Source organism: Pithys albifrons, chromosome 17, assembly GCF_047495875.1.
Source record: "Pithys albifrons albifrons isolate INPA30051 chromosome 17, PitAlb_v1, whole genome shotgun sequence".
NCBI classification, from domain to species: Eukaryota; Metazoa; Chordata; class Aves; order Passeriformes; family Thamnophilidae; genus Pithys; species Pithys albifrons.
Window position 1 is genome coordinate 9,426,740 of NC_092474.1, and position 27,295 is coordinate 9,454,034.

The 27,295-nt window shown below is 53.4% G+C and overlaps 1 gene segment (V, D, J or C); it reads right to left on the reverse strand.

Annotated features, from left to right (window-relative positions):
• Positions 1-9,905: 9,905 nt before the first annotated feature.
• Positions 9,906-27,257, reverse strand: LOC139679857 (Ig lambda chain C region-like). The segment is given in 3 exon segments: positions 9,906-10,396; positions 12,212-12,245; positions 27,004-27,257. Coding segments are annotated over 3 exon segments (582 nt in total).
• Positions 27,258-27,295: the final 38 nt, after the last annotated feature.

Sequence of the window (27,295 nt, forward strand, 5' to 3'; positions counted from 1 at the left end):
GCCAAGGTCCTCATCAGTTGCTGTATCTTGGGCTTTGTGTCCCTTTGGAGTTGTTGGGGCAGGTGCTTGACACAGAGTTGTGGGGTCAGTGCAGAGGGAGCTGAGGGATGGTGTCTGTGCGGCACTGGGGGATGTTTCACCTGCGTGGTGTAGGTGGGCATGAGAATCACCCCCTTTCCTTCTTGTGCACTAAATCCCCAGGGCCAAATCCTGGCCCTGGCCCTGGCCCAGGTTCCATGCAGTCTCTGTGCTGCAGACACAGCCCTGTCGCTTTCCCCAGGGTTGGGGCTGGCTGCTGGAGGCATGGGGTTTTCACTGGGAACACAGCACCTGCAGTGCCCGTGTGCAGGATGTAGGGAACTGATGGATCTTTCCACGGAGCTCATTTTGTGCTGGCAGGAATAGCTCCATTTGCTGGTGCTGCCGGGGCAGAGCTGGGCGAGCAAGGTGGTTCATAATTAATGTGCTGGAGCTCCAGGCATGTTCCCATCTCCTCCTGAATTATGGGTGAAGAGCACAGGCCGTTATCTGGGAGCAGAGCAGGCGGGCTGCAGTTTTTCATCATTTCTGGAGGGAACCACTGCCAGTGCAGGTCTCCAGCCCCAGGGATGGCTGCGGGCTGGGTGCTGGGGCTCTGTCATCCCCCAGAGCTCAGGCCTGCAGCCTCGCGCCCGCTGCACTGCTGGAGGAGCGGGACACGCGGGACACACGGGACACGCGGGATACATGGGACCCGCGGGACACATGGAACACACGGGACACACGGGACGTATGAGACACGGAACACGAGGGGGCGCCGCGAGAACGGGCACGGGGAGGCACCTGCAGAGCCGCGGCAGCCGCCAGGGGGCGCTCCCGCCAGTGCCACCTGCGTGTGGCTGTTTGTGTCCTGTGTCCCTGTACCCCACGTCCTTGTACCCGAGTCCTTGTACCACTGGCTCTGTGTTCTTGTGCCACTATGCCCCGTGTCCTTGTGTCCCTGTGCCCTGAGTCGTTGTGCCACTGTGCTCTGTGTTCTTGTGGCACTGCTTCTGCCACTGCCACCTGCAGTCTCATCGTTCTGTGCCCCATGTCTTTGGGCCCATGTTCTCTGTGTCCTCATGTCCCTGTGCTCCATGTCTTTGTGTCCCTGTCACCTGTGCCACTGCCACCTGTGGTCTCATGTCCCTGTGCCCGGTGTTTCTGTTGCACTGTCCACCCTCACTCTCACCTGCAAACTCATGTCCCTGACACTGTGATTGGCATCCTTGTACCCTTGTTCCCTGGGCCCCCATGTCCTTGTGACTCTGTTCCCTTGTGTCCTTGTGCCACCGTTCCCTCATATCTTTATGCCCCTGTCCTCCATGTCTTTGTGTCACTGTCTCTATGTCACTGTCACCCATGTCCTCATGCCCCTATGCCCCACATTCCCCTGCTACAGTCCCTTGTGTCCTCATACCCTTTTCCCTTGTGTCTCCAAGCCATTGTACCTGTGTCCTCATGCCCCTGTCCTCAGTGTCCCCATGCTCCCTGTGCCCTGCCAGCCACTTCACTGTGTCCTCTATTTCCTCCATGTCCCATCATGTCCCCTTGTGCCCCTTATCCCCCCATGTCCCCATGTGTTGTCCATGCTGTCTGTGCCCTCATGCCTGTCAGTGTCCCACCATTCCCCACTGCACAGCCCAGTCCCAGCCCCTTTCACCCATAGGCCACAGGGCAGCTGCCCCACAAACATGCTTGGGTCCAGCTCAGGGTGATTTCAGGCTCAGCAGGTGAAAGTGGGGGCTCAGTTGACCACAGTGAGCCCCACATGGCTGCAGACCCCCAGTCCACTCCAGTGCCATGCCAGAGTGTGAGGGGCACCCAGATGATGGGACCAGTTGCCTGCCAAGAGGGCCGTGGAGGGCACAGGCTGTGGCTCTCCATGGGCACTGGGGGCTGAAACATTGGGCAGCAGCCCTGGGAGCACCACCCCAGCACAGGATTCACATTCCCTGAGGGACTTATTCTGGCCAGCTGTGATATCCCCAGCAGAGGACAGCAGTGGCACCAGGCAGGGTCTGGCAGCAGAGACCCTCTGCATGGTTGGACACCAACACTACCCCTAAGGCTCAGCATACACCGGGCAGCCCTGCTGGGACCCCAAATCTGGGGAGGTGCTGTGCCTCTCTTGGGAATGCTGTGCTGCCCTGGCTGCCTGGCTAAAGAACATGGACACAATGTCCCCTCCCAAGAGCCATTGCTGAAATGGGGCTGAAGAATGGCTTTTCCCGCCCCAGCCCTGCCGGCAGCACAGCCAGGCAGTGATGCTCGGGGTGCCACGTGCTGGAAAGTTTGTGCCGAGGCAGCGGAGCGTGGTGAGCCCCGGGGCTATTCCTGGCTCCCAGCTGGTGTTTGGCCAAAGCGGGCTCTTGGTTTTGGCGGGCTGTAATTTTAGCAAAGCCTGTTCCCGGGCTGGGGGCTGCGGTCAGAACAGCTGCCCAGGAGTGCGCCAGTTCAGCTGGGAGGCCATGATGCACATCAGAACCACCTGCCCATGGTCAGCCTGGGATGCCTGGCCAGAGGTACCCAAAGCATGGCAGAAACGCTTAAACCCAGTGTTCTTCCCTGCAGTGGCTGCAGAGGAAGGGGAAAGGGCTGTGGCTGTGGTGGCATGTGCACAGGATGGGGAGCTGCTGGTGAGGGTGTCACTGCCGAGGTTAGAATCAAAGAATTGTTATGGCTGGAAAAGCCCTCAAAGATCATAAAGTCCAGCCTTCAACTAACACTGCCAGGTCAATTATTAAACCCTGTCTCTAAGCACCACATCAACAGGGTGCAGCATCCAGCTTCAGGGTGCACCCCATGCTGCCTGCAAAAGCCATGGCACTGGTACTGGCCACCCTGGATGTGGAAGGGCAAAAAGACAAATTTGACTTAAATTCCTCCTTGGATGAGTCAAACCCTTGTGCTGTCTCCCAGGGACCTGGCGAGGACCATGATGGCCTCCTCCATCACACCCCACAACCACCACGGCCATGGCCACCACTGCCACAGCCCTGCTGACACCATGGCCACCAATGTCCCCTACCTAGAAATTTCTTAACATTACGCTAAGTTCACCTTGGGGGTCCCTACAAGGGCTGCAATTCAGTGATCACATTTCTCCAGACTGGCAGCATCAGTCCTGTGATCAAATCTTTCTCCATTAGCACACCTGCCCTGAGGATCAGCAGCTGTTTACCACAAATATGAGAGAAAACAAGGGTTTTCTGGGTCCCCAGGCCAGGCTGAGGCTCTTCTGGGAGTTGTATCTTGTTACCACAATAACCTTGAGATGATAAATATTTTCAAGTAGCCCAAAGGTGTTTATTTTTTAATTAGTTCAGCTTGTTTACAACCTGTTTACAAGCCCAGGCATTTACCATTGGGACTGTTTACTGGGCTGTCCCCCAGTCTGTCAGGGTTTCATACACACTTAAATAACCCTCAGCCAGGGGGTATATCTTCCTGCCAGCTGTGTGCCTTGGCAGTTGCTGTTTTGACACAGCTATGCAAATGTTTGCTCTTGTTTTCACAATGGGCTTGAAAGCTCAGGTTGTGTTTTCGACCACGTCAGCCTCAAACATTTATTTATTTAATTTAATTCCCGTTCAATTGCAGGGTGATAAACCTTGGCCTTGGGCTCTCTGGCTATCTCCAGCTGCATGTTTGACCTGGGGCTGCCCAGGGGTATTTGATAGTGTTTTATGATTCATAACTTGTATTTTATAATTTATATCTTGTATTTTATGAATTCATAACTTTTTTTTTTCATTTATAACCTGTATTTTCTTTCTCAGACTTGGGGAAACTTGCCCCATATTGTGTGAGCCTGCAGGCTGCCCCTGTACCATTCAGCAGGTTGGACTGAGGTATGAGTCCAGCGAAAGGGCTGTCTGGCAACTGGCAGGGATTGTTTAGTTTAATTCAGTTAATAAGAGAGGATTCAGGGTGATCTGGCAGCAGGATGACATCAGGAGTCCTCAGGCTGGTGCCCCTGCAGTGGTGGCACAGGGTGACAAGGCCACAGTCTGAGCAATGTCAGGATCTCGCCTGGCCCCAAACCCCACAGGTGAGGGGTCAATGGTGCCCAGCCTGGTGGGACTGAATGCACTGGGATCACTGGAGGGGGTGTGTGTGCGTGTGCATATGTGTGTGAGCATGTGCAGAAGCTGGGACATCCCACACTGGGGCAGGGACCACCCTGCCAGGCAAGACCCCACTGAAGCATTGCAAGGGCCCCTCCAAGGAACAGGCTGGGGACACACACTCTGCCATGGCATGGCTTGGCAGCAGCTCCCAGTGGGTCCACCATTCAGCTGGTCCACCAGTACCACCCACCCTGACAATTCTGGGCAGCATCAGGCTGCCCCAAAACGTCTCCCTCACCTCAGAGGCTGATGGCCCCACAAAGTGATGGCCCCATAAGGTAACAGCCTGGCAAGACAGAGGTAAGAACTGGACACCATCACAGGCTGAGCCAACTCAGGGCTTGGCTGCGTGGTGCTCGCTTGTCTTCACACGTCAGCACCCACTGGAGACAGTTTCACTTCTGTTTTTCAGGCATCCTTTCGAATTTCTGATTGGGGACTGTAGTGGGTGAGGAGTAAATTTAGCCAGGGGATGCCCCAGAGCCACACAGCTGCATGGTGGGGCTGGCTGGGGGGGATGGGGAGGCCAGTGCTGGCGTGGCACAGCCTGGGCTCTGAACAGCCTTTTTCCAGCCCTCCAGAGAAGGTGGTTACATGAGTGGGGGCAATGTCAGGATGGGCTACAGGAACCACCAGCACCTCCAGGTGCTGAGGCAAGACAGAGGCCCTGGATATTGCCTGAGCTCGGTACAGCTGCAGGACCCAAGTGAGGGGACTGTGCTGTCTTCTCATGGCTGCCCCACACCCCCCAGCCTGGGCTGGGGCTATTCTGGGCTCCTGCTCTTGCTTTCAAGTTTCAGCCCTGCTGCTCCAGGAACGCGGCAGTTTGTGCGGCCACAGCTGCGGTGGGGACAGGCGGGAACCGTCCCCTCCGGCTGTGCCACGTCGCCCATGTCTCTCCAGACGAGGTGTTTCATCAGCGCCAGGTGCACTCACTCTGCACCCGCCACGTCCCCACAAAGAGAGGCACCACCTCCTCCTGGCATGGGACACTGGGGCTTGCCTGGCCTGGGGAAATCACCCAGTGATGTGCAATGAAAAAGGAAATCAGATCTGGTTTTTGGTGGATGAAGATGGCCAGAGGTTGTCCCATGGAGGGGACCCAGGGCAGTGTTTGGGGACCAGAGCAGAACTTTGCCTACAAGGCTGGGGGCAGTGGTTTGGAGAGAGGGTTGCAAGAGCTCCTGTGGTCCCACACTCCTCTGCCTCCATCCCTGCATCCCTCCCTCTGGTCTTGGCTCTGCAACACCTTCAAGCCCAAGGTGTCTAAACCCCAGAGTTTATTAAACACTCCCCTTAAAGTCTTGCTAAGCCCTCACCAGGGAGCCTCAGCCTGGGAGCACAGCTCTCACCCAACCCAACCCTCCATGGAACCCAGTGCTTCCCTCTGCAGCTAATTAAAGCCTTCCTGAAGCATCTCATTTACTAAATTAGATTCCCCTCATTTTAAAATTACTGGCAAGCTGGGAAAACAAGAAAATAAATGACTGTTCAAATTGCAGTGCAGAAGCTGGCAGAGTGAGAGCAGGAGTTGCTGCTGGGGAGGGGAGGGAGATTTTGGTTCTGTTCAGCATGTTTTGCTCACCAGAAACCCCCAACGAGGGCAACTGAGGGAGTTGGCCCAGACTGTTCTTCCCAGGCACCTACCAGTCCAGAAGAACGATTAGGCCCTGCATCCCTCTTTGATTCCCTGTACTGTCTCTCCAGCCCTGTTAAAGGATTTTTATGGGTAAAACTGTGGCTGGGAATCTGCTGAGCTGTGAGCAGCGGGGGAGGATGGGAGCCCTGGGGGGGCCAGGGCCACTGATCTATAATTCATCAGATTTTTCCTTGCCAGTTGTTGCATATGGAAAAGATTTAGCAAAATCTTTTCATCAATAATTAGTGAGGTTTTCTGCCCCCAGAATCAGAGATGTGCCTGTGCTCTGCCTGCCTAGACCCGAGCCAAAGCAAGAGCCTGGTTCATGGCCCAGCAGCACGTGCCCCAAAATGAGCCCACGAAAAGCTGGGGATACTGTCCTGTGAACAAGGAATGGGCTTTACCCATGGAATGTCAAGTTGTGTTTCAAGCCCTGTGGAATGCACTGCCCTGCTACTCTCTCCCCTCCAGTGGGCCACCCCTCAAACCCTGTGGCATTTATCAGTGTAAAACCTGGCAGCATGGTTGGGATGGGGGTTCCTGTGTTGCCTGTCATTCTCTCCAGCCTCAGCCACTGCTAAGGGTGTGATTTGCCAACTGCTGGAATAATAATTACTGCGCCTGAGCTTTCCAGTGGATTAGAAACAAGTGTTTTTCCTCAGGGCAGGTCTTGGTCCTCGGGGCATTTCTGGCTAGCAGAACTCCAGCAGCCACTCTCCTGGGCAAAAGTCCTGGCAACACCACAGGGCCAGGGGCGAGATGCTGCAGGCAGGGGCTTGCTAGGAAATAATCTCGCTTGAGAGTGGGAAGGGGCTGAGCAGCAGGGTGGAGGAGCTGCTGTCATCTCTGGGTCCACGTTCCCCAGCAGTGAGCTGGGATGGGTGGATGTGGCCATGCTGCAGGGACTCTCACCTCGAGGACTCTTGCCACAGCCCATCAGCCCCTCAGGAGCAAGTCTGCCAGCTGTCTGCCACTGCGAGCTCTGTCAGCTCCGGAAACTATCTTAAAGAAGCTTATCTTGAAACACAGTGGGACAGGTCCCTCCATCATCCACCCTTCCTTCCTTTCCCTGACTCCAATGCAGTCTGAACATCCTGCTGCTGGCTCCTTCCCTAGGGCCAGCAGCAGCCCAGGGGTCTATGATCAGACCTGAGCAAGAGCTTGCTCTGCAGTGATGTGATTCCCTGGGAAAAGCCTAAGCCTGTCAGCCCACACATGGGAAGGGACGCTGTGAGGGCCTCCATCAGCCCAGACCCCTGGACAGAGTAATGGGAAGGGGGTTTGCCCTATGCATGGGGCTGTGCCATGGCAAGGTCTCCCTTGCCTGGCTAGGAAGGAGGAAGAAGTCAGGATCAGGCCTCATTAATGCCCATAAATTTGTTTTGTAGCACGAGGTGCCTGTTGGCACCTCAAGTGGAGTCAGACCCTGCTGCCAGCTCCCTGCCAAAAAGCAGGAGGGAAGAAAGACTGGGGAAATGCATGGATATGGCACTTGGTTGTTTGGTTTAGCTGTGCACATGGTGGTGCTGGGTTAGTGACTGGATTTGATGATCTTAGAGGTCTTTTCCAATCTGAATGACTCTATGATTCTAAGAATCTGAATAAAGTCTTTGGAAATGCTAAACCCCAGTGTTGCTGTTACTGGGAGATCCCCAGCAGCACCAGGAGACATGAGGTTCCTTTTGCCAGTGGCAGGACCACTGTTTTGTTCAGGCCATCACTGCCCACCCTGATATGTCCATGGGAGCAAGAGATGGACAAAAGAAACTTATTTCCCCTCCAAATTCCACTTGCATTTTATTTCCTGGCAGGTTTGGTATTGCTGCATGGTCCCTGAAGGGTCGTCTCCCAGTGACATTCTGCCAGACTAGGAACAACGCAAAAAGCAACAACTGACCCTTGGATCTTGTCTTATAGAGTTTGAGTTTGGCAGAAGATTTTGGCTTAAATTCCTGAGAAATCCTCGGGTGGTTATTAAATGGCTGGGTTAAGAAAAACATTAAAGAGCTGGAGTGTGCAGCTCCACTGGAGCTTTCTAGGATGGATGGAGGGATGGGGGGATGAATGAAGGCACTGAGGCAGGTAGGATGGGTGGAGACACTGAGGTGGGCAGGGCAGAGGTGGCAGGGTGGACAGGACAGGTGTCCACAGCAGGGAGGACACATGACTGCAGTGCTGCACTGAGAACTTTCTCCTTGCTGCTGCAGGGGCTTTGCCCCAGGCAAGCCCAGTGTGGGGAGTGCCCATCCCATAGTCATGCTGTTGCCTGGCCCCTGGCCTGCCCAGGGCAGCTGATTGCCAGCAGGATGCAGGGAGGAGCTACAGCCACTGTGGGGGTCCAAGTCCCTGGGATGGGCACAGGGGCCACCCCAAGTTGGACTGACCTCTGCTCCTTGCTGCTCCTCAGTCTCCATGGCCAGGCTCCAGACATGCTTCCTGTGCTCCAGTACCAACTCAAGTTGGAGGATGAAGGACTTGACAGCAGCACAAAAAGAATTTGGGGGTCTTGGAGGATAAAATCTGGACATGAGCTGGCAATGTGCACCTGTAGCTCAGAAAGCCAACTGTATCCTGGACTGCACCAAAAGCAGTGTGGGCAGCAGGTTGAGGGAGAGGATTCTCCCACTCTGGTGAGATCCCACCTGGAGTACTGTGTCCAGCTTTGGAGTCCCCAGCATGAAAAGGACCTGAGGTGCCTATTGGCATCTCAGGTGGGGTCAGACCCTGGTGCCAGCTCCCTGCCAAAAAGCAGGAGGGAAGAAGGACTGGGGATATGCATGGATATGGCACTTGGGGACTTGGTTTAGCACTGAAGATGGTAGTGCTGGGTTAGTGGCTGGGTTTGATCATCTTAGAAATCATCAAATGGGCTAGTCCAGAGGAGGCCACAAAGATACTCAGAAGGCTGGAGCACCTCTGCTATGAGGAAAGGTTGAGAGAGTTGGAGTTGTTCAGCCTGGAGAGAGAAGTCTTCAGGAAAACCTTTTAGCAGCCTTTCAATACTTGAAGGGGACTTACATGAAAGACAGGAACAGACTTTTTGTCAGGTTCTGATGCAATAGGACAAGGGACAATATTTCTTAACTAAAGAAGGGTTGATTTAGGCCAGATAAATTACTGTGAGAACAGTGAGGTGCTGGCACAGGTTGTCCAGGGAATCTGTGGTTGTCCCATCCCTGGAAACATTCAAGGTAAGGCTGAAAGGTGCTCTGAGCAAACTGATCTGGTTGAAGGCGCCCCTGCTTGTTCCAGGGGTTTGGACTAGGTAAGTTTTAAAGATCCCTTCCAACTCAAACCATGCTACTTTTCTAAGATTCTGTGTCCTCAGAAGACACTTGCAGGGACATGTGCCAACCCAAAATCTGCTGAGGGGAGGCATCTCACTGGCACATCTTGGGGAGGAGGATGTGGTGGGGCCAAGCCCCCTTTCCCAAGAGGCTGGTGGGGAGCATCTACCCCAGAACTGAACACACCCTGTCCCTGGGGTGTCTCCTGGCTGCTGTGATGGGGTGACAGCAGCAGAGCACTGGCACTCTCAACACAGCTATGGCTGTCAGCCCCTCCATGTGCAGGGCCACAGGGAAACTTCCCCAGGACTGAGCTGGGGACGGGGACAGGGCAAGTGGCATGCAGGAGCCCATGCTGCTGTGACACAGGGTGCAAGGGACAGACTGGTGTATGTGCTTGAATGGTGGCTAAACTGGCACTTCTGTTCCAGGAATGCAGTGCTGACTGAGGAAATGGGACAGAGCCACGGCTGGCAACAAAGGGATGTGGCTGGCCATGCACCCACCACAGCCACAGCTTGCTTTCTGCAAGGCATCTAGAGCCAGCGGTCAAGGGACAAGGATGGCACAGCCAAGGCTGTGTGCTTGATGATGACATGGGGGCTTAGAGGAGGCTGTGTCCCAGGCTGCTCATCCCCTGGTGTTGGCAGTGCTGGGGGGATTCACTGGGGCCCCCAGGGTTGAACAAAAGCTGCACAGACCCTCCCTCAGTAGAAGTGTGTGTGTATGCACACCCGTGTTCCCACCCCACCCTCACACTGGTGCCACTGGGCTGACACCAGCCAGTGCCTGGGGAGTGAGCGCATTGGAAGGACACAGAGACAGGGATGCTGAGCCAGCACTAGTTCAGTGTCGGTGTTTATTTGTCTGACACTCAGAGTGGGGAAACAGGGCCAGGGGACGGGGGGGGGTGGGGAGAGACATGTGCGGCAGGAGGGAGCCGCTGTCCCCCAAACTGGGGAGGAGGGAGGGAGCCAGCAAAGGGTCCCAGTGGGGTTAAGGGCATTCAGATCTGTTCACCGTCTTCTGCACAGTGCCAGCCTCGTGCTTGACCTTGCAGGTGACAGAGTTGTGACTGTTATACTTGGTGGCATCCATCGTCAGGTAACTGCTGGCCATGTACTTGTTGTTGCTCTGCCGCTCGGGCTGACTGGTCACCACATTATTGGTGATGGTTGAGCCATCAGCGAGCCATTCCACTTCCACAGCTCTGGGGTAGAAGTCTGCCATCAGACACACCAGGGTGGCTTTGCTTTGTGATGACATCTCCTCAGCAGACGGCGGGAAGAGTTGGACGGTGGGAGCAACCACGGGCTGACCTGTGAGGGAGGAGAGAGGTGTGGGGTCAGAGAGGGCCCTGTGGCCCCCCCAGCCCCTGCCTGCCCTGTCTGCCCAGCTGGCACCACCCAGCAGCTGCCCACTGCCCCACAGCCAAGAGCTTAACACTTATAACTTCACTGTATTTAGATTTGGGAAATATATATTAAAAATAAATATATATATAATTTTATATATAATTTAATATATTTATATATAGTTTATATAAATTTTATATAAATATCTATTTTATATAAATAATATATATTATATATTATATACTATATATTATATATTCTTACATAAATTATAAAATTTTATAGAAATAATATAAATAATAAATTATATTTTGTATATTATATATTTTAGTATATAAATTATAATATAAATTATAAAAACTTTATATAAATATATCTATATAAAATTATTTAAACATTTATATATATATAATTTATATATATGAAATGCGTCCATATACACGCGTGTAATACATGTACACCCCATGCATACTTGCATATATGATTTATATACATACTCTGTATATATATGCCCATATACATATTATATATAATAGATATATAAAGCTAATATACATATGTACATTATCGATCACATCTATAAGGTATACAATAGCCATACATATTTAGTATATATCATTATATGAATATATGCATAATTCTATAATGCATATAACAAACTTTTATGCATTTATATATTTCATATCTATAAAATGTATCATATTATATATTTTTTATTTATAGTATGCTCAACTGAATCTCTAGTTACTTGCCATAAACTCATTTCTTTCCTTTGGCAAGGCAACTTGTTTTAAAAAAAATCAAATTTCACAGTCAGTGCACTCTATTTTCTGCCCAGTTCTGCTTTCAGACCCTTTCAGACTTGTCTCAGAAAAAGCACAACTGAGAATCACCCAAAGAAAGACAGAGAAAGATGTTTGGTCTTTCTGAGATGGTTCTGCTGCCTCCTCCACTGCACAGTGTCTCTGTGTCTATTTCTTTCTCTATATATTTTATTTCTACCTCTACCTCTATTAAAAAAAACAAGATGACTCCACCATTAAAAAATTTCTGCTGAAAAACAGACAAAGAACATTTTTTCTTGATCTTAGTCCCCAGCAACTTGGTTCAATCAGGATTTTTGACCAAATTCTTTTAAAAATTACAAAGACAGAAAAATGACATTCCCAGCAGCATTTTCAACACATTAATCTCCATTTTTGGCATGACTTACCTGGACAACCAGCTCTTGTTACTGCTGAAATTTTTCATTTAAAAACCCAGGGATGTGATATTTTAACATAAAGTTGGGGGTGACCGTGGGCTGCTCAAGCCAAGGACGAGCCCCCCTTTGGCAGCACCTGCACCCCCAGCCACGGGACCCCACAGAGGAGCCCCTTTCACCCACCGAGTGTGACAGACTCAGTCCTCAGGACTAAGACGTGAGGACTTAGACTTCAGACTGACAAATTTCTTTAAGAAAGACAAAAATTGTCTCTTTTAGAGACCAAAACCTGAGTTTCTCTCTTCCTGAGACCTCAGACACATTTCCCTGACAAATTTTAAGATCTTTACCGTCAGAAAATAACCCCCAAATCCTCTGTGGCGCATGCCAGAGTCCTCAGAGTCCGTGGGGACAAGACACAGCCCAAAATGCCGGGCTTGCGCCTGTCCCCAAACGGGTGACAGACCCCAGCCCAGCGCCAAGTCCGAGAAAAACACCCCAAATCACCAAAAATCATCAAAATGTCACAATTTCGTGGCAGGGAAGGAAAGACTGAGAAGAAGTCGGCGACTCACCTCGGACGGTCAACATGGTCCCGGCCCCGAATATACCACACAGTGATACATGGCTGTGCAAAAACCTGCCACCCCATGGCAGAGCAGTCCTGGGCCCCGTGGATGTGGCAGGATGGAGCTGATGGTATGGAGATGTCCCAGTAGATGCAGCAGGATGAAGGTGATGGGATGGAGGGGTCCTGATGGACACAGCAGGCTGGATGCATGGTACTTTGGGTGTCCTCAGGGCACGACAGGCAGCACCTTGTCTTTATCTGGACTGCTGCCATGCAGGTAGCTGTGGACTGCCCTGGAAGGGTGCTGGCCACTGTCCTTTCACCCCTCTGGCCATGCTGTGGCCATGCTGTGGCCAGTGGCAAATGGTGACCACCAGCCATCAGACAGTATATGTATGGGTAAAACCTTGTGGACAAACTATATGTCCTGAGGCCCACCACTGCTGGTGTAGGTGCCATGGTTCCACAGGGGACCCCACCTCTCAGCACACCTGCCACTCTGCAGCCTGGCCCTGCTCTCCAGGGCAAAACCAGACCCTGGCACAGCCCTCGTCCTTATCTGGGCAGGATTTTCAGTGCCTGGCAGGTGGGCAAGCCTTCTTGCAGCAGCTGTGTCAGGGTGCCCTGTGCTGGGGAGGCATCCCCCTTGAGAGGCTAAAACCAATTAACTTCAAATTCCCTTCAGAAAGCTTGGCTGCTGCTTTGAAAAGTGTTTTCCCAGTGTGGTGCCAATCTCACCAATCTCACAGAGCACTGGATGCTCAGCTCAGAGCAAACAAGCTCTTGGAGTGCTGAATGTCAATGGCACCAAGATATATTGAACTCACAGATATTCAAATGCTCTGGTTTGTATAGGTGGTTATAGAAAGAGGCAGAGTCAGCAAACTTTTTGAGTCACTAGAAAACAGGTGACACTTCAAAGATTCTGTGGTTTGAGACACTTTCTGTTTCAGAGGTTTGCTTTGCCTCTGGGAAGGCTTATGCTTTGGTGCAAAGTCTGAAACCAGCCAAGAAATAGGAAACAAATCACTGCAATTGTCTAGGCAAAGTGTTTAGCTGAAGCCAGTGCCCTCTATTGGACATGACCAGTTTATGAGCATTTCTCAGATTGCAATGGGCTTTCAGTTTCTTTTTATGGGTGGACAAAAGAGAGGAACAATGTTCAACTCTTTAATACAGCCCTTCTCCTTGGAGAGAGGCATGGAGGAGAACAGAGGCTGTCCTGGATGTACCAGGGCTGTTGGCCTTTCCATACCTGCATGGCATTGGCAGGAACAGGGGCAGGTGAGCGGATGGGAGACCACAGCACAACTACTGTGTCCTGACAGCCAGAGCTGAGCAGCAGAGGCACACCAGGTGCTCTCTGGTACGGACATGTGCGTATGGAAGCAAATGAGAAGGGAAAGGGAAGAATGAGGCCCTTCAGCATAAACAGAGGTGAAACTGTCCTGGCATGAATTGTGCAAACATCCACCCCCAGAAACTGATTGTGTTTAGGCTACAATGAGCATATGCTGGGGTTGTACTTGAGCAGTGCCCAGGTACTCCTGACACAAATGGACTTGAAGAGAGGCAGCCAACAGAGCCTGGGGTGCCAGCCAGGGAGGACACAGGACCTTGGAAACACAGCACAGGCCAGGACAGGATGGCTGGGGGCCTATCCCCTGCCAAAATAACAGTATGGGCACAGACCTGGGGCTCTAAGGAACAGCCGAGCAGGGACATCAGGCACAGCCACTTTTGGTGAATGGCATGGCCACAATGGGGACCTTCTCCACCATCAAGTAGGCACAGCAGAGACTCCTAAGTGGCCCCTGCCATGGTGGAAAGGTTTTTGTGTCACTTCCTCATTGCTCTGCAACACTATGGCAACAGCATTGCTGCTGTCCCAGTTACCACAGTAATAGACAGCCTTGTCCTCAGCTTGGACACCAGTGATGGTTAATGTGGCTGTGGAGCCAGATGCGGATCCAGAGAATCGCGAAGGGATGTCTGAGGGTCTCTTGTTGTCCTTATAGATCACAGTGACAGGGGCTCTGCCAGAGACCTTCTGCTGGTACCAGCCAAAATAAGCACTGCTATCACCCTCAGAGCAGGTGATCTTTATGGTTTCTCCCACATTGGCTGACAACGGGGATGGCTGACTCAGTGATGCTGCCTGGACCAGGGAACCTGGAGAGGGAGAGGAGAGAAAGGAGAAGAGGGGATCAGTCAGTGGCCCAGGGGCACAGCCTTCTCTTGGCAAAAGAACAGGATCCCTGTGCCCAAAGGCCCCATCGAGGCACAGAGAGTCTGGCCATGGCACCTGAGCTGTGGGCGAGCACCACGAGGAGGAGAGGGACCCAGGCCATGGTGTGATCCAACCAGCTCTATGTCCTCACCTAGATGGGGCTGTGCTGTGGACACTGTCTCCCTTTTAAGCCCCTGCCGAACCAGGACACAGCCCCTCCATGCAAATCTGAGCCTGCCCTCTTGGTTGGATCTTGCCCATGCCTCTCTCCCCACCTCCTTCCCCATTCCACACCCGGCCCCAACACCCCACATGCAGCAGGGCTTGTCCCCTGGCACACAGAGGAGACACCTCCCAGCTCTGAGCCCAAAACCCTTTGTGTTGCAGCACAGACCCCTTGTTCCCAGCTAAGGTTTCAGGTTGCAGGAACAAAGGGCAAAATGGTGAGTGAGAGATGGATACCTGTAGGAAAGGTCATAGGGGGCACTCACAGGTCCCAGTGATGGGGATGGGATGATGCCAAACCCCAGCAATCCCCTCTTCACTTTTTCCTCCCCATCGGTGTCCCACACCAGAATGTACCCCCTTGATCTCCTGCTTTTCTGCCATGACTCTTCTCCTGCCAACCCACACCCAGCACTTAAGACCTTTGCTTTTCCCAGGCATCCACTCCCCAGAACAATGGGAGCAGTCCAGCACCAATTCCCAGGGTTCAACAAGGCCTCCCTTTGAGCTGGTCACAAGCCCAATGGGCTGGCACTCATCAGAGGCAGCCAGAACTGCAGCAGCCCTTGGACAGCCCTGCTCCGAGTCAGGGCACAGGGATCATGGGTGTGTGTCTTCAACAGCCCCAACTCAGACCAAGAGTGGCTGCATGCACGAGAAATTCCTCTTCCCCCATGACCCTCTCTGTCCTGACTATGTCGGCCCCAGAGTGACCAGGGCACCGGCATCCCAGCTGGCATGGCCAGGGCAGGACTGCAGGGCTGGCTCTGTGGGTAGCATGAAGGGGACCTCCTGCAGCAGGGCAAATGCCTGACAGCAGGAACTGGCTCACAGGCACATGTGCTGCTCCAGCAATGTGTCCAAGCAGCAACAGCCACAGCAGAAGGTAGTGCCCAAAGCACCCTGGGGAAACAGTGGGATTCTGTCTCTCTTTGCCCGTGCTGGGAGTTACCATTCTTTCCCTGATGAACACTGGTGTCCCATTCAGAACAGTGACAGATATCCTCCTCCTCCTCCTTCCTCCTCCTCTTTGACTTGGACCCCAGTCATGAGTAATGTGGCCATGGAGACTGATATGACCCCAAGAGCTGTAGATGCCCTGCCAAAATGTCAGAAGATGGGCACAGACCTGGGGCTCTAAGGGACATCCAAGCTGGGGCACCAGGCACAGCCACATTCAGAACAGGGCAGCAAGGGCAGGGCAATGGTGGTGACATGGGACCATGATGGGTGGGGACTGCCCCAGGCAGAGCCCAAGACCCTGTGAGAAGACCTGGCAGATCAAGAGGATGCGGCCACCAGCAGCATGAAGTGTCAGGTCTGACAACAAGGCAATGCCAGGCAGTGAACAGCCCCAGGGTCACCTCTTGTCCAGCATGGTACAATAAGGAGGCCATTCACAGTCACTGGCCAGAGGACATGAAGTTGCCTAAACCCCATGGCCCTGCTCAACCATGAGAGAGAAAGGCTGAGCACTCTGAGATGATAACCCAGGGACTCCTCATGCAGCTGGGCTGGGAGCTGGGCAGGGAGGCAGATAGTAGGGCCCAGGAGTCTGGGAGCACAGTGGGATCTTGGCCCCTGGAGCACAGAGTAGTGACAGGGCTACTGGGAGTTCATGCCAGCATTTCTTTACTGAGGGTGAGGTCAAACACTTGACAGGTTTCCTAGACTGTTAGATGATACCCCAAGCCTTCCAGTGTTATTGAGGCACTGGACAATATATTTCAGTCAGCCCTGTAGTGGCCAGGCAGTGGGACTATGCAACGATTGAAGGTCTCTTGCATCTGAAATACTCTATTCAGTTCTATTGTATTTGTTCTCCTCTGACTGAAGGCATACAGATGGGACACCCTGAGCCATGACTTGGCTACTGGGAGGTCATAACTTCCTCAAATGTCAGTGAATGGGCACAGTCGTGGGGGCTGTGAGGGACAGCTGATCTGGAAGGTTTTGGTATTACTTCCCCATTGCTGTGTAACAATGTGGCAACACCACTGGTCTCGTCCCAGCTACCACAGTAATAGTCACCCTCATCCTCGGCTTGGATCCCAGTGATGGTTAATGTGGCCATGGAGCCAGACTCGGCTCCAGAGAATCGTGAAGGGATGTTCGAGGGTCTGTTGGTGTTAGAATAGATCACAGTGACAGGGGCAGTGCCAGGGACCTTTTGCTGGTACCATCCATAAGCATTGCTGCTACCCGAGCAGGTGATCCTGACGGTTTCTCCCACATTGGCTGACAATGAGGATGGCTGACGCAGTGATGCTGCCTGGACCAGGGAACCTGGAGAGGGAGAGGAGAGAAAGGAGAAGAGGGGATCAGTCAGTGGCACAGGGACACAGCCTTCTCTTGGCAGAAGGACAGCATCCCTGTGCCCAAAGGCCCCATCGAGGCACAGAGAGTCTGGCCATGGCACCTGAGCTGTGGGCGAGCACCACGAGGAGGAGAGGGACCCAGACCATGGTGTGATCCAACCAGCTCCACGTCCTCACCTAGATGGGGCTGTGCCGCAGGCAGTGTCTCCCTTTTAAGCCCCTGCCGAACCAGGACACGGCCCCTCCATGCAAATCTGAGCCTGCCCTCTTGGTTGGATCTTGCCTACACATCATTCCCCACCTTCTTCCTCGTTCCACAACCTGCCCCAACACCCCACATGCAGCAGGGCTTGTTCCTGGGCATGTAGCGGAGACACCTCCCAGCTGCAATCCCAAAAGAAGAGTCCCCTCATTCCCAGCTCAGGCTGAGTGTCTTCAGGTTCAAGGGCTAAAGGGTGATGGAAAGATGGGTACTGGGGTCAAGGAAACACAGGAGCCACCACAGGTCCCAGTGATGGGGCTGGGATGATGCCAAACCCCAGCAATCCCCTCCTCACTTTCAGCATTTTTCCATCCCATAGGTGTCCCAGGCACATAAGGCATCCCCTTGATCTCCTGCTTTTCTGCCGTGTCTCTTCTCCTGCCAGCCCACATCCAGCACTTAAGACCTTTGCTTTTCCCAGGCATTCACTCGCCAGAACAATGGGAACACTACAGCACCAATTCCCAGGGTTCAACAAGGCCTCCCTTTGAGCTGGTCACAAGCCCAATGGGCTGGCACTCAGCAGAGGCAGCCAGAACTGTGGCAGCCCCTGGACAGCCCTGCTCTGAGTCAGGGCACAGGGATCATGGGTGTGTGTCTTCAGCAGCCCCAACCCAGATCGAGTGGCTGCATCAATGGGAAATTCCACTTCCCCCATGACCCTCTCTGTCCTGACTATGTAAACCCCAGAATGCCCAGGGCACTGGGATTCCAGCTGGCATGGCCAGGGCAGGGCTGCAGGGCTGGGTCTGTGTGGGCAGCAGGTAGGGGACCTGTTGGAGCAGAGCAAATGCCCAACAGCAGGAACTGGCTCACAGGCACATGTGCTGCTCCAGCAATGTGTCCAAGCAGCAGCAGCAGGAGGAAGCTGCCAAGGGACTCTCGGTCAGCAGTGGGATTCTGTTTCTTTTTCTCCATTCTATGAGTTACCATAACTCTGCTCAGCGCTGGTGTCCCACCCAGAATAGTTAAAGACAGCCTCCTCTTCCTCCTCTTTGGTTTGGATCTCAGCCATGAGTAATGTGGCCATGGAGGTTAGTATGTTCCCAAGGGCTGTAGATGCCCTGCCAAAATGTCAGGGGACTGGCACAGACCTGTGGTTCTAAGGGACATCTGGGCTGGATCACTGGGCACAGCCACATTCAGCACAGGGCTCTAAGGGCAGGGCAATGGTGGGGACAGGGTTGCTGAAGGTCGTCCCAGCATTTTTTTGTTCACGGTGTGGTCAAACACTCGACAGACTTTCTAGAGACTTGGGTGATATCCCCAGCCTGCCAGTGTTGACAATGCACTTCATTTTGATCAGCCCTGAAGTGGCCAGGCAGTGGGACTATGTGACCATTGAGGATCTCTTGCATCTGAAATAGTCTATTCAGTTCTATTGTATTTGTTCTCCTCTGCAAATGGCAAGTGAAGGACTCTGTGGGATGGAGTTGGGACACCAGGCACAGTCCCCTTAGTGCAGGGCAGCAAGGGCAGGATTGTGTCAGGCACCTGGCCTACCATCAAATGGGGACAGCAGAGACTTGTAACTGGCCTCTGTCATGGCGGGAAGGCTTTGTATCACTTCCCCCTTGCTCCAGGTCACCCTGGTAACACTATTGCTGCCACTTTTGTAGTTACCACACTAATAGACAGCCTCTTCCTCAGCTTGGACCCCCGTGATGATTAATGTGCTCATGGAACTGAATGTGGATGCAGAGAATGGCAAAGGGATGTTTGAGCATTCCTTGGTGCTCTTATACTTCACAGTCACAGGGGAACTGCAAGAAACCTTCTGCTGGAACCAGCCATAGCTGCCACCACCCCCAGCTGGTCATCCTGACAGTTTGTGCCAGGATGGCTGACACTGCAGACGGCTGACTCAGTGATACAACCTGGAGCTGAGAGCCTGAAGCAGGGAGAAGAGAGGGCAGAAGAGTTGTGCTAGCCAGGGTTCCTGAAGCACAGCCCTGCCTGGGCAAGGGAGCTCTGAGACAGCTCTGACTGAAGGCACACAGATGGGACACCCCGAGGCATGACTTGGCTACTAGGAGGTCATAACTTCCTCAAATGTCAGTGAAAGGGCACAGTCTTGGGGCTGTGAGGGACAGCTGATCTGGAAGGTTTTGGTATTACTTCCCCATTGCTGTGCAACAATGTGGCAGGATTACTGCTGCTGTCCCAGCTACCACAGAAATAGACAGCCTCGTCGTCGGCTTGGACCCCAGTGATGGTTAATGTGGCCGTGGAGCCGGACTTGGCTCCAGAGAATCGCGAAGGGATGTCTGAGGGTCTCCTGTTATCCCAATAGATCACAGTGACAGGGGCAGTGCCAGGGACCTTTTGCTGGTACCATCCATAAGCATTGCTGCTACCCGAGCAGGTGATCCTGACGGTTTCTCCCACATTGGCTGACAACGAGGACGGCTGACTCAGTGATGCTGCCTGGACCAGGGAACCTGGAGAGGGAGAGGAGAGAAAGGAGAAGAGGGGATCAGTCAGTGGCACAGGGACACAGCCTTCTCTTGGCAGAAGGACAGCATCCCTGTGCCCAAAGGCCCCATCGAGGCACAGAGAGTCTGGCCATGGCACCTGAGCTGTGGGCGAGCACCACGAGGAGGAGAGGGACCCAGACCATGGTGTGATCCAACCAGCTCCACGTCCTCACCTAGATGGGGCTGTGCCGCAGGCGGTGTCACCCTTTTAAGCCCCTGCCGAACCAGGACACGGCCCCTCCATGCAAATCTGAGCCTGCCCTCTTGGTTGGATCTTGCCTGCACATCATTCCCCACCTTCTTCCTCGTTCCACAACCTGCCCCAACACCCCACACGAAGCAGGGCTTGTTCCTGGGCATGTAGCGGAGACACCTCCCAGCTGCAATCCCAAAAGAAGAGTCCCCTCATTCCCAGCTCAGGCTGAGTGTCTTCAGGTTCAAGGGCTAAAGGGTGATGGAAAGATGGGTACTGGGGTCAAGGAAAACACAGGAGCTGCCACAGGTCCCAGTGATGGGGCTGGGATGATGCTAAACCCCAGCAATCCCCTCCTCACTTTCAGCATTTTTCCATCCCATAGGTGTCCCAGGCACATAAGGCATCCCCTTGATCTCCTGCTTTTCTGCTGTGTCTCTTCTCCTGCCAGCCCACATCCAGCACTTAAGACCTTTGCTTTTCCTAGGCATCCACTCGCCAGAACAATGGGAACAGTACAGCACCAATTCCCAGGGTTCAACAAGGCCTCCCTTTGAGCTGGTCACAAGCCCAATGGGCTGGCACTCAGCAGAGGCAGCCAGAACTGTGGCAGCCCCTGGACAGCCTTGCTCCGAGTCAGGGCACAGGGATCATGGGTGTGTGTCTTCAGCAGCCCCAACCCAGATCGAGTGGCTGCATCAATGGGAAATTCCACTTCCCCCATGACCCTCTCTGTCCTGACTATGTAAACCCCAGAATGCCCAGGGCACCGGGATTCCAGCTGGCATGGCCAGGGCAGGGCTGCAGGGCTGGGTCTGTGTGGGCAGCAGGTAGGGGACCTGTTGGAGCAGAGCAAATGCCCAACAGCAGGAACTGGCTCACAGGCACATGTGCTGCTCCAGCAATGTGTCCAAGCAGCAGCAGCAGGAGGAAGCTGCCAAGGGACTCTCGGTCAGCAGTGGGATTCTGTTTCTTTTTCTCCATTCTATGAGTTACCATAACTCTGCTCAGTGCTGGTGTCCCACCCAGAATAGTTAAAGACAGCCTCCTCTTCCTCCTCTTTGGTTTGGATCTCAGCCATGAGTAATGTGGCCATGGAGGTTAGTATGTTCCCAAGGGCTGTAGATGCCCTGCCAAAATGTCAGGGGACTGGCACAGACCTGTGGTTCTAAGGGACATCTGGGCTGGATCACTGGGCACAGCCACATTCAGCACAGGGCTCTAAGGGCAGGGCAATGGTGGGGACAGGGTTGCTGAAGGTCGTCCCAGCATTTTTTTGTTCACGGTGTGGTCAAACACTCGACAGACTTTCTAGAGACTTGGGTGATATCCCCAGCCTGCCAGTGTTGACAATGCACTTCATTTTGATCAGCCCTGAAGTGGCCAGGCAGTGGGACTATGTGACCATTGAGGATCTCTTGCATCTGAAATAGTCTATTCAGTTCTATTGTATTTGTTCTCCTCTGCAAATGGCAAGTGAAGGACTCTGTGGGATGGAGTTGGGACACCAGGCACAGTCCCCTTAGTGCAGGGCAGCAAGGGCAGGATTGTGTCAGGCACCTGGCCTACCATCAAATGGGGACAGCAGAGACTTGTAACTGGCCTCTGTCATGGCGGGAAGGCTTTGTATCACTTCCCCCTTGCTCCAGGTCACCCTGGTAACACTATTGCTGCCACTTTTGTAGTTACCACACTAATAGACAGCCTCTTCCTCAGCCTGGACCCCCGTGATGATTAATGTGCTTATGGAGCCAGATGTCCACAATTGCAAAGTGACGTCTGAGGGCCTCATGTCATCATTGTAGATCACAGTGACAGGGGCCCTGCCAGGAAGTTTCTGTTGGTACCAGCCATAGCTGCTGTCACTGCAGGAGCAGCTGATCTTGTTGTTTTGTCCAAGGATGGCTGACAGTGAGGAGAGATTATACAGCACTGCCAGGAGCAGGGAATTTGGAGAGGGAGAGGAGAGAGGGCCGAAGAGTAGTGTTAACTCCTGCTCATGGACCAAAAATCTTCCCTGGGCAGGGGAGCATTGATGGGAAACTCTGCCTGTAGGCACATAGATGGGACACTTGGGGCACAACAGGGCTGGTGTATGGTCATAACTTCCTCAAATGTCAGTGAATGGCACAGTTCTGGGGATCTAAGAGCTGGGAGGTTTTTGTATCACTTCTCCATTGCTCTGTAACACTGTGGCAGCAGTACTGCTCCTGTCGTAGCCACCACAGTAATAGACAGCCTCGTCCTCGGCTTGGACCCCAGTGATGGTTAATGTCCCCGAGGAGCCAGAGAATCGCGAAGGGATGTTTGAGGGTCTGTTGTCATTGTAGTAGATCACAGTGACAGGGGCACTGCCAGGGACCTTCTGCTGGAACCAGCCATAGGTACCACTACTTCCTGAGCAGGTGATCTTGACGGTTTCTCCCACGTTGGCTGACACCGACGATGGCTGAGTTATGGATGCTGCCTGGACCAGAGAACCTGGAGAGGAGAGAGGAAAAGATGTAGGTTAGTCAGTGCCTCAGGAGCACAGTCCCCCCTGGGCAGAAGGCTGGGACCCCTGTGCCCAAAGGTCCCATCCAGGGGCAGCGACTCTGGCCACGGCACCTGAGCTGTGCGCGAGCACCACGAGGAGGAGAGGGACCCAGGCCATGGTGTGATCCCACCAAATCGGCGTCCTCACCTAGATGGGGCTGTGCCCTGGACTGTGACTCCTTTTTAAGCCCCTGCCCGGTCAGGACACGGCCCCTCCATGCAAATCTGAGCCTGTGCTCTCAGCTGGATCATGCCCATGCCTCTCTCCCCACCTCCTTCCCTATTCCACGCCCAGCCCCAACACCTCAGATGCAGCAGAGCTTGTCCCTGGGCACATAATGGAGACATCTCCCAGCTCCGAGTTACAATCTGCCAGCACAGACGCCTCATTCCCAGCTCAGATGGAGTCACTGCAGGTTCAACTGCCAAAGGATGAGGGAAGGATGGATAAAGGGTACAGAGGGGGAAAAGAGCCACCACAAGTGCCAGCAGTTGGGGCTGGGATGATGCTAAGCCCCAATACTCCATACTTTTGGCATTTTTCCCTCCCATTGGTGTCCCAGGTACATAAGGTACCTCCTTGATCTCCTGCTTATCTGCCATGCCTCTTCCTCTGCCAGCTCAGGTCAAGCACACAAGACCTTTGCTTTTCCCATAACAACAGAAGAGGTCCTGCACCAATTCCCAGGGTTCACCAATGCCTCCCTTTGAGCTGGTCACAAGCACAACAGGCTGGCACTCAGTAGAGGCAGCCAGAACTGTGGCAGCCCCTGGACAGCCCTGCTCCGAGTCAGGGCACAGGGATCATGAGTGTCTTCAGCAGCCCCAACCCAGACCAAGAGTGGCTGCACCCATGGGAAATTCCCCTTCACCCATGACCCTCCCTGTCATGACTATGCCAGTCCCAGAGTGCCCAGGGCACCGGGATTCCAGCTGGCATGGCCAGGGCAGGGCTGCAGGGCTGGCTCTATGTGGGCAGCAGGGAGGAGACCTGCTGGAATAGAGCAAATACCCCATGGGAGGAACTGCTTCATGGGCACATGTGCTGGTCCAGCATAATGTTCAAGCAGGAGCAGCAGCAGGAAGGTCCCAAGGGACCCCGTGGCAATGGTGGGCTCGTATCTTTCTTTCCTCATGCTGTGAATTACCATGAACTTGATGAACACTGTTGCCCCATCCAGAACCGTGACAGACAGCCTCCTCTTCCTCCTCTTTGACTAAGACCTCACCAAAGTAATGTTGCCATGGAGGTTAGTATGTTCCCAAGTGCTGTAGATGCCTTGCCAAAATGTCAGGAGATGGGCACAGAGCTGGGGCTCTACAGGGCAGCCAAGCTGGGCCACTGGGCACAGCCACATTTAGCAGGGCAATGGTGGGGACTTACCACATCATCAAAATGTCTGCAATGGCAGGAGGTTCTTGTCTCACTTCCCCATTGCTCCATGTCACTGCAACATCACTGCTGCTGTCAAAGCCACCACAGAAATAGACAGCCTCGTCCTCGGCTTGGACCCCAGTGATGGTTAACGTGCCCGTGGAGCCAGACTTGGCTCCAGAGAATCGCGAAGGGATGTCCAAGGGTCTGTTGGTGCTAGCATAGATCACAGTGACAGGGGCAGTGCCGGGGACCTTCTGCTGGTACCAGCCATAAGCATTATTGCTACTCCTAGAGCAGACCAAGGTGACCTGACCCAGAGATATGAACACTGGGGACGCTAAGCCAGAGCCATGTGGGAGCCATGGGCTGAGGCAGAAGGTCTCCATGCCCTCCAGCCCTGGTGCCTGAGGCTCCCATGGACTGGCAAGCACTCACACACCCCATCCTGAGCACTCAGGGTGGCTGCAATGCCACAGGTCCCCAGGAAGAACTCAACCTGAGGCAGCAGAAATATGGTAGAGGTTTTGTTGGTCAGCTCCTCAGGCTTCAGCTCCTAACACTGTCCCAGGCTCCTGTGCCTTTCATGTGGATATTGGGCAGCGGGATGAGCCCAGCCAGGGCTCCTGCAGTACCAGGGCCCAATCACTGGGGACACAGTCATAGAATCATAGAATGGTTTGGGATGGAAGACCTTCAAGACTACCTAGTTCCAACTCCCTGCTGTGGGCAGGGACACCTTCCACTAGACTAGGTTGCACAAAATCTCATCCAAGCTTACCTTGAATATGTCCAGGCATGGGGCATATTCACGACTTAGATAGGAAACCTTCTTCAGTGCCTCATCATAGTCAGCGCTCACAGTCACAGCCCTGAGACATGGAACACATTGGGAAGGGCACCAGGAAGGGAAAGGAAAAGCCCCAGAGCTGGAGATCTGGAGCCTGTCTGGCTAAATTGAAGAAGACAAAGCCAGCCTCTGTGACACTTGACATTTTGCTTGTCTGTGTCTCAGTGTCACCATGAGATTTGCACTGCTGGTGTTGTGGCTGCCACAGTAACAGAAAGGCTTGTTCTTGGCTTAAACACCAGAGACTGAGTGGGGCCAGACGCAGAACTGGAGAATCAGTAAGGGATGGTTGAGGGTGTTCCATCATTCCATTATATCACAGTGACAGGAGAGCTACTGGAAATCTCCTGCTGGTACCAGTCACTGCTGCCACCAACCCAGGAACAGGTGATCCTGACAGTTTGTGCCAGGATGGCTGACACCAAAGACAACTGACTCAATGATGCTGCCTAGATCAGCTACCCAGAAAGGGAGAGGAGAGAGGGCAGAAGAGAATGGTCAGCCAATGTTTCCAGAGCAAAGCCCTTCCCAGGCAGGGGAACAGTGATGGGAGAATTCTGCCTGCAGGCATGCATATGGGACACCCTAGGCCATGACAGAGCTCCTGGAAGGTCACAACTTCCTCAAATGTCAAGGGGTGTAAGGTACAGCTGAGCTGAAAGGTTTTTGTATCACTTCCTCATAGCTGTGTGTCAGAGTGGCAGCGTTACTGCTGCTGTCCCAGTTACCACAGTAATAGACAGCCTCGTCCTCAGCCTGGACCCCAGTGATGGTTAATGTGCCCGTGGTGTTCGATACAGAACCAGAGAATCGTGAAGGGATGCCTGTGGGTCTGTAGGTGTTGCGATAGATCACAGTGACAGGGCCACTACCAGGGATCTTCTGCTGGTACCAGGCAGCATAAGACCAGCTACTGCCAAGGCCAGAGCAGGTGATCTTGACGGTTTCTCCCACATTGGCTGACAACGAGGATGGCTGATTCAGTGCTGCCTGGACCAGGGAACCTGGAGAGGGAGAGGAGAGAACAGAGGAAATGGGGATCAGTCAAAGTCCAAGGAGCACAGCCCTCCCTAGGTAAGGGATGAAATGCCTGTGCCCAAAGGCTCCCTCGAGGCACAGCGACTCTGGCCACGGCACCTGAGCTGTGAGCAAGCACCACGAGGAGGAGAGAGACCCAGGTCATGGTGTGATCCCACCAGCTCCACGTCCTCACTCTGATGGGGCTGTGCCCTGGACCCTGTATCCCTTTTAAGCCCCCACCTGGCCAGGACACAGCCCCTCCATGCAAATCTGATCAGCACTGGTGTCCCAGCCAGAACAGTGACAGACAGCCCCTTTCAATGCCCCTTTGTGCTAAACCAGGTTGCACAAAACCTCATCCAGACTTGCCTTGAATACGTCCAGGCATGGAGCATTCAGAACTTTGCTAGGAAACCTTCTCCAGTGCCTCATCATAGTCAGCACTCACAGTTACACCCCTGAGACATGGAGCACATAGAGAAGGGCACCAGGAGGGGATAAAAAGCCCTGGAGCTGGAGGTCTGGAGCCTGTCTGGCTGAGTTGAAGCAGAAGACAAAGCCAGCCTCTGTGACACTTGACATTTTGCTTGCCTGTGTCTCAGTGTCACCATGAGATCAGCACTGCTGGTGTTGTGGCTGTCACAGTAATGGACAGCCTCATCTTCCCTTTGGAATCTTGTGATCCTGTGGAAGCAGTCACAGCACTGGCGAATCATGAAGCCTGAGGGTATTCCATCATTCCATTAGATCACAGTGACAGAGCCACTGCCTGGGACCTTCTACTGGAACCAGCCATAGGTGCTGCTACTCCCAGAGCAGATGATGCTGCCAGTGTCTCAGAGGTTGGCTGCCCCTGAGGATGGCTCACTCAGTGATGCTGCCCAGCCTAGGGAAGCTGGAGTGGGAGAGGATAGAGGTTAAAATGTGGGAGTCAGCGAGTGCCCCAGGATAGCCCTCTCTTGGTGGAAGGATGGGGCTCCTGTGCCGAGAGATCATGATGGAACAGAGGGATGACCACCCCAGACAAAGGCCAAGGCCCAAGCCCTGAGGCCCTATAAGGAGACCTGGCAGAGCAAGAGAATGTGGCCACAAACAACATGAGTTGGTGAGCTGATGACAAGGCAATGTCAGACAGTGACCAGCCCCAGGGTCACCTCATGCGAGAACAGTACAACCAGGAGGTCACTCACAGCTGATGGCCATCCAGAAGTTGTTTCAACTCCACAGCTCTGCTCAGCCCTGAGAGAGAAGGGCATAAAGCATCCATTTTTGTCTCCTCTGCTCCTCATTTACCCATCTCTGTGTCACTACACCAGCATCACTGCTGCTGTCATAGCCACCACAGAAATAGACAGCCTCATCCTCGGCTTGGACCCCAGTGATGGTTAATGTGCCCGTGGAGCCAGATCTGGATCCAGAGAATCGCGAAGGGATGTCCGAGGGTCTCTTGTTGCTGTTGTAGATCACAGTGACAGGGACATTGCCAGGGACCTTCTGCTGGTGCCAGCCATAGTCATAGCTGCTCCCAGAGTACATAACCCAGACAGTTTGCCCCAGGATGTCTGACTCAGTGATGTTGCCTGCACCTGGGTACCCAGAGAGA